The sequence below is a fragment of the Montipora capricornis genome, chromosome 4 (genome assembly GCF_036669925.1).
Source record: "Montipora capricornis isolate CH-2021 chromosome 4, ASM3666992v2, whole genome shotgun sequence".
NCBI lineage: Eukaryota > Metazoa > Cnidaria > Anthozoa > Scleractinia > Acroporidae > Montipora > Montipora capricornis.
Genome location: NC_090886.1, coordinates 51,154,430 through 51,161,929, shown reverse-complemented (window position 1 = coordinate 51,161,929; position 7,500 = coordinate 51,154,430). Strand labels below are relative to the sequence as shown.

Here is a 7,500-nt window from a genome sequence, read left to right as displayed (position 1 = left end):
TGGTCAAGTGGTTAGGTGACGGGTTAATAATGAACATTCCAGGTTCGAGTCCTACTTCCATACACTTGGGTTGTCTTTTAAATTATATATGACCGTTTCCCATAATTCATATCAAGCTTTCAGTCTTCTAAATTAACGATAATAGTAAATTCAGAGCAAATTAAGAATTAACGATAATCGTTAATTTAAGGTAGAGAATGGGTCGGTTGGCGCAGTGGTGAGAGCACTCGCCTCCCACCTATGTGGCCTGTGTTCGATTCCCAGATCTGGCATATACAGGTATGTGGGTTTGAGTTCTCTACACTGCTCCGAGAGGTTTTTCTCTGAGTACTCTGGTTTTCCCCTCTCCTCAAAAGTCAATACGATTTGATACATGTACGTATTTATTTGATTTGATTTCATTTGTGCACAAACCCATAAGCTATTCAGCTTTAAACAAGTTATCGTGTGAAAATAAAGTTCTATTATTAAAGTTCTATTAAAAGGAGAGTTTAATCTGACTTTTAAAAATCGTTAAGTCTTCAGATGTGTAGCAACTGCTTGCCATATCAATTTCTTTAACCAATTGACTCCTCGGAGTGAGACTTAATAGATCTTACTCTGTCTAAGGTCCGCATAACCTCCACGCCAAAGATACGCCAAGGGTTAAATAAAGTTCCACACCAAGTGTCTGTTAAGGAGCTAACCATGCCACCAGTCTCTTGCTGCGGTGCGCTTTGTATAATAACAATAGGGCAACTGTAACATACCAGAATTAACATTTACAATTTGAAAACAAAGGCAAGGATTTTTGAACATTAGATGCAAATTTAACACTTCCTTTGCAAAATAAGTCAAACAAATTGATTGTAGACATAGGTTTCCTATGGTTTAACCTATTGACACCTGAAATGCCTTAGGGGGGTGTAATGAGTAAAATCATCTGGTGTTAGACAGAGTAAAATCTCCCAGGTGTTAAGACATGTATATTAATTTTAATGAACTTACTTTTGATGTTTGACTGAAGGGTCCTTATAGGTATAAATGATTTATGTAAGTACGCTGACATTAATTATTGTTCATTAAATATTTTATGTTATAGGCAGTCAAAATGACAAGTGTCAAAACTCAGTTACCCTTTGAGTATTACTCTGTACCAATCTGCAAACCAGAAAATTTACAGTACAAGCCTGAAAACCTTGGTAAGTTATTGTCACACTAAATGTTAGGCAAGTGTCGATATTATTATTGACTTTAATGGGGATGGAGCCCTACATGTAGTAGTTTGCTGAAAACGCTAGAAATAAAATGGTACCAAAAAATGTTGTTTTCCTCCTCTTGGAAGCTATTTTGATGAAGAAATTCTAAATCTCTGAGTGATAAATTTTAACAATGGAATATTTTAATCTCTCCAACTTCACCATTAAAGTGCTACTGTGATCAAAAAACTGACTTCCCTTTTACCTCCAGATTTTGAAAGCATGTTTGCTTGACACCTGACTGGCAAAATTTTGAGTTTTGAATTTTATGCAAAGGCTGTTTTCTTTGAGTGCAAGGTTGGGATTTCACTGTTCGCCATTATTCATGCTCAAGACTAACCGATTGGACCTCAGAGGGCTGAATCGAGGATTAGATTACATCAAAGACTCATTAGCTTAAAATTGAAGCATGTAATTTAACGATTTTAAAAGTCTGAAAGCTGGAAACTCCCGTGCTGCATATGAATTTAGGCTCATGCACACGCAATATTATTAATGGGGGGGGAACCTCATCAATGTTCACACCTGAGCACCAACTCTCCAAGGAAATACAAGTGCCGTTCCATTGGCCATTGGGCAGGAAAAAATTTAATCCTATGTAGCCAGGGAACTGGACATGCTACAACAAGTTGCAAAATTAGTGGAGACACTTCACCTTCTTGGGGTGTTCTTAATAATATTTACCTATTATCTCCCACACTGCAGCCCCCCTCCCCCCTTATCAGTGTTGCTAGCAAGACAAAAAAATGTTGGAAACTGAAACAGTCAACATTGAAAGGAGGAGAGGGGAGGGAAGTGGGAAAGGTTGAAATTCTAGATATGGCGGGTATTGGAAGCTAGAAAAGTTTTTTTTTAACGGGAGTGTCTCAACAATTTTGCAACTTGTTGTAGCAAGTGTGAATGTTATGTGTACATTAGGGAGAGCTTCTCCAAATTAATATCAGAAACTTTGGTTTCCGATGTCGCTGTCAGCATTTTCCGATTCCAATAGCTGCTTGTGTCTGACTGAAGAATTTCTGATTTGAGGTTTCAAAATTCGGATGAAATCGGACATCAATCAGACATAAATCTAGAATGGCATATCGGAATGCAATGTTTTTATACACACAGGGTTCTTGTTAAGAGCCGGTAACCGGTTATTTTTACCGGCTGTTCAAGTAAATGTTACCGGCTGTTTCACTGAAATATTTACCGAAATTATCCAAGGAATGTTCGTCTGTTCAAAGGTGAAATTACATTTCGTTTATGGGAAAATATTGCTTTCCCCCTCCAACCAATCCTGTGAAGATATCTGGCACATGTTATTGTTTCGAAAATATACCATTTGCAGACCTTCCAACTCTCACGCATTTTGCGTGAGACACACGCATTTGATATATTTCTCACGCCCACACGCGTAGACACCACTTTCTCACGCTAAGACTTTTACGCCTCCAGCGTCCGTCCTAAAAGCAGCTAAATCTGTTACTTATGAATACAACAAAGCACATAAGCGTAAGCTATAATGGTTAACATTGAAGTATAGGTTAATGCTGATAGCTAGTTGCGAGCTAGTCAGTGTTGTTGTTTTGTAAATACGAAAACCCAGAACTTTTACTTCTTAAACGGCAATATTAATCCAAGAAGTTACATAAATTATTGAATGCAGATGTCAAAAAAGTGTTACTTTTGAGATTTTATGGGACATTTTTGTACCTTTAGAATTTTGTAAATATTTTCTGAAAATGCAGAAAATCGCATTTCAGGGACTCAAATTTTCAAAATTTTTCCGGGGGGGGGCATGCCCCCGGACCCCCCTAGGTGACTGCCAATGAAATAGCATAACCTACTTTCCTTTTGCTGAGTATTAAATTAATTTAGCAGCCGCTGGCATGTGACAGCGATCGATACGAACGTCAAGTTAAGACTTTAGCTTGCCAACCCATGCAGGGGCAGGTAACAAAGTTACCTGCTATTTTTGGTTTTTTACCTCCTGTGCAAAAACTTAGCAAGAACCCTGTACACAAGTGGATTAATTTAGTATAAGCGTACGACCTTCATTCTCGCAGATCGTAATCTTTGTGTGCACATGTTTCTACAATATTATGCTCCTGTTGTTTCTATTTTCAACTTCAACATCTCAACAACAACAACAAAACTGACTGATTTCAAGCATTTATATTATGACTCTAAAAAATTAATACCTTCTTGGAAACCAAACTTAAAGGTGAAAGGCAACACGTCCGTTGATTTACTTGCCAATTCTTTAACGTAATGGTTGAAAAACAACTATCTGTGCCAGTTTAATACACCGTGATGAAACACATTAATTTCGGTCGTTTGCTGTGCAGCCGCATCCCAACATTTGCCTTTGAACACATCTTGATCAAACAGCTTGCAACAAAACAGCATATTAAACCGATGTAGCTGCCACAATAGTTTCACTTTTGCTTCTCAGGTGAAGTGCTTAGAGGAGATAGGATTGTGAACACTTTGTATCAGGTTTGTATTACCTATGATGACTATTTTCTAACCCATTGTCTCCTCAGGCGTTGTACATGTAGGATGCCCCCAGTAATTAATCGTCTGGCATTAGGCAGAGAAAAATCTGTCAAGTCTCACTCCCAGGGGTCAGTGGATTAATGGAGGGGACATGGGTTTTGACTGGTTAACCCATCAATTGACTCCTCCCTAGGACGCTCCTAGTTGAAGAATAATTAAAAATTGTCGGGTGGTAGACACTGCAATATTTTTAAACTCTCACTTCCAGGGGTCAATGGGTAAATCAGAAGGTCTGCTCATGGCTTTGATGCATTCAACTCAGGTTAAGATACGTAGATAGTTTTATTAAAATTACCCTTGCAGCCCATGGGCTGAATTACTGTATGATAATTTTTACAAATGTAAAACGCTAATTAATTGTAACTATAAATTATATAATGATAAATCAAGAAAGTTATTTGATAAGACAAGTATTTAACAATAATAAAGATTATCATTATGTTAACACTAAATTACAATTTAGATACAACTAAAATTATTTGAAATCAGATTTTAATACATGTATATGAGTTGTAAAAACATGCTATCGGCAATGGCTTACAATAAAACTGTCTCTAAAACGATTGGTTTTAAAATGCGGGACTTGGAACTTGCTATTTTTCCGTGTACGCAAAGTGCCAAGGTAAGGTGGCGGATTTAGTGAATAAAGCTTGTGAATTATTGTTATATTACTTATCTCTTGAAACATTGAGTTACCAATCGCCTCTCTCCTGGCATACAAGGTAGGTATGCTAAAAACTTCTAAAGCCTGTCTATAAGATAACGTGTTAGTGCTTATTATGCATAGTGCTCGCTTCTGCAGGCGTTCTAAGTGATTGGAGAGATATTGCGGTAGAGCGGTATGAAAGACAGGACATGCATACTCTGCAACTTGGCGTATGCAAGTGGTGTAGAAACTTAGAAGGTCATTAGTTGGCACTTTCGCGTGTTTTAATTGCCTAAGAAAGTGGAGACACGTTGGTACTTTCTTACATATCATTTCTATGTGCACATTCCACTTCAAATCATTCGATATCATAACAGCTAGTAATTTAGCGGATGGAACAATCTCAGTGTTCGTATTATTGATAGTAACAGGCTCTAAAGTATTCACTGACTTTGTGAAAGATATTCTAAGTTCCTTGCACTTCGATTCATTCAACTAGAAACCAAGTACAGAAAAAGTCAACCTACATGTAACTGAATACAATCTAATGCAAACAATTCAATAGGTAAATTTTGCTTTGTCATGCACTCACGATACAATAATATACATTGTGTGTTTGCTTAAATCATAACTGAGATGGCTTAAAATTGTATTCATGATTAACCACTGAAGCCAAGTTAATTAAAGAGCCTTAACCCCTTCACTCCTGTGGGGTTCCCCATTGACAAGTAAAATCGTCTGGTGTTGGACAGAGTAAAATCTCTCTAAAGTCTCAGTGGCCCTTACAGGAGCAAAAGGGTTAATTAATGACATTTACAGTTTCTTGACTGGAAAAAATTACATTTTATTGCTATAGAGAGCAATCCCAAGTACATGTATACAGAAATTTGGTTTTATCAACGGAGTTGATAATGTAAGTTGGCCACCGTACAGAGATTCTAAAAGCTGATGTTTTGAGCGTTAGCCCTTCGTCAGAGCGGATTCGCTCTGACGAAGGGCTAACGCTTGAAACGTCAGCTTTTAGAATCTCTGTACAGTGGCCAATTTACATTGTCAACTCTGTTGATAAAACCAAATTTTTGTATACTACTTTCCCACCGATGCAGCAACACAGTTTCTTTAGAAACTACCCCCTTCATCCCAAGTACATGTATAAGCTGCTTATTGTAATAAAAATGCACATGTATGTATTTCATTACTTCTGCTGAATCCGGCAAAAGTCCTGAGCTATAGTATTTACTGGTACTTCAAATTGTTGTTTGAATGTCTTTTAGATCCAAATGGCAGAAAACAAAGGTTGCAGGTTGCTTTGTAAGCCGAAAACATTAACAGCTGAGGAATCTACCAAACTTGCCAAGTTAATAAGTGAAGAATATTATGTTCATATGTAAGTGGAATGAATTTTTTTTTTCAAGAATATTTGAAACTTTCAAGGGCATGTTTGACTAAGGGAAGACTACTGTTTTTTTTTTTTTTTGAAGGGTTATAGACAACTTGCCAGTGGCGACAAAATTTATTCTGGAAGGAAAGGTAATGCTGTAACAAGAGAACAAACAAGATCTTGACATAACAATAATTTTATTAGGAAGCCTAAAAAAGAATGATTGGTTATTGTACGTGTAGATGAACATGTATCCAAATGACCATTACCTCAAAATGCAGATTTGTGTTATTATGTTGTCTGACCTTGATTTCAAATCATTCTATATCTGTTATTTTCTGATTGCTGTTGAAGTTTGAAAAGAAGATGTTTTTCATAAAATTTGGCTCATGCACTCCACAATAGTTTGATAACATTAATTATTTTTCGTAAGATACATGTTTTAAACAAGTAGTTACTGGATGTGGAAAGAGTGGAAGAAAATAAAATGTTACTACATCAAATCAAGAGTTTTTTGCTATCTCATTTCTGTTGGTGTCTGATGCTAGCCTTGGAACTTTCTCTTACCCAATTCCTGCTTTAAACACGATTTCCACCAATTCCTTGTTTTGCTTTTGAACAATACCGTTATGGATCATAATTTGAAATAAAATTTCAATGATTATTTTTAATTCTTTATCATTCATACTTATAGAAACAGTATGATCATGGATTCAAACTTGGATTTGCTATAGATGAGGTATGGAAGTGTCCAGGATGGCCAATTCTCAAGAATGTAAACACATGTATTGAGAACAGTTTTAGTGTGTCAACCAATGCATGAAGGTCTTTGCAAGATTGTACTTTAATTGAATGTTTGACATCTTAACAAATACATGTACTGGCTCTTCACAGGAAACATATCTCAACAACCATTTGAAAATGATTCTCAAATATCATACTTATGACAAGTAAGTGATTCCCTGTTACAATCAACTTTTCATTTTTAACTTAATTAGTCATCAACGGTATTTTAGTATCCAGTTGTACATGTACATTTCCCTCTGCTAGAAGATTGTTAACCTCTTGAGAAGTTTGTTTCTGGCTAAAATACAATCTGCTAAAAATAAACAGCTGAGTAACAGCTGTAATATTACTCTTTTTTACTCTGCAGTTCCACCTTCCGTGTTGTTGGATTTGAAGTGGAACCAAAAAGGTAAAACAGTGGTTCTGTTGGCTCTTGATGAGGGGCTAGTGTTTGAAGACAATGTGTCTGAAATTTCTTTTTGCTTCCAATCGAATGCTTGAAAATACTTTGGTAAATTATCCCGAAAGCTATAAAGGCTTCCTTGGCTGGATTTATATACTGTAACCCATTTTACCAAACAAATGTAAAAAGATCCTTAGAATGAGGGAAATAATCACTTATGTATGAACAGTTAAGAGACGACAATAGGGTGTTTTAAAAGGGCTTTCCAAATCATAAAATAATGGTTTGAAACCAGGACCAGGAGTCATATCATAATTAAGCGAAGTACAATCATCCAGGTGATTGTAATGCTCATATTATGTAGACTGAAGGACTTTTTGGGATGACATTGATGTTTAGACAACCTTAGTGGAAGTCGTCTTTATCAGACTTGACAGTGTCGTTGAGTACATGTACTGTATGTTGTAAAGAATTATTTTCTGAGAGTCTCTTGAAATTAGAGACT

The 7,500-nt window shown here is 36.4% G+C and overlaps 1 protein-coding gene across 2 annotated transcripts in view; it reads left to right on the top strand.

Moving 5' to 3' along the window:
* The window catches only part of LOC138047324 (transmembrane 9 superfamily member 4-like), a 29,954-nt gene that overhangs the window by 1,047 nt on the left and 21,407 nt on the right, over positions 1-7,500 (top strand). For both annotated transcript variants that reach the window (XR_011131822.1, XM_068894121.1), the window contains exons 3-9: positions 1,082-1,181; positions 3,676-3,719; positions 5,700-5,812; positions 5,907-5,955; positions 6,501-6,545; positions 6,701-6,756; positions 6,960-7,001. Coding sequence is in view for 1 of the 2 variants with exons in the window: in XM_068894121.1 (XP_068750222.1) it covers positions 1,082-1,181; positions 3,676-3,719; positions 5,700-5,812; positions 5,907-5,955; positions 6,501-6,545; positions 6,701-6,756; positions 6,960-7,001 (449 nt within the window). In the remaining variant the exon portion in view is untranslated. The remainder of the gene's footprint in view (positions 1-1,081; positions 1,182-3,675; positions 3,720-5,699; positions 5,813-5,906; positions 5,956-6,500; positions 6,546-6,700; positions 6,757-6,959; positions 7,002-7,500) is intronic.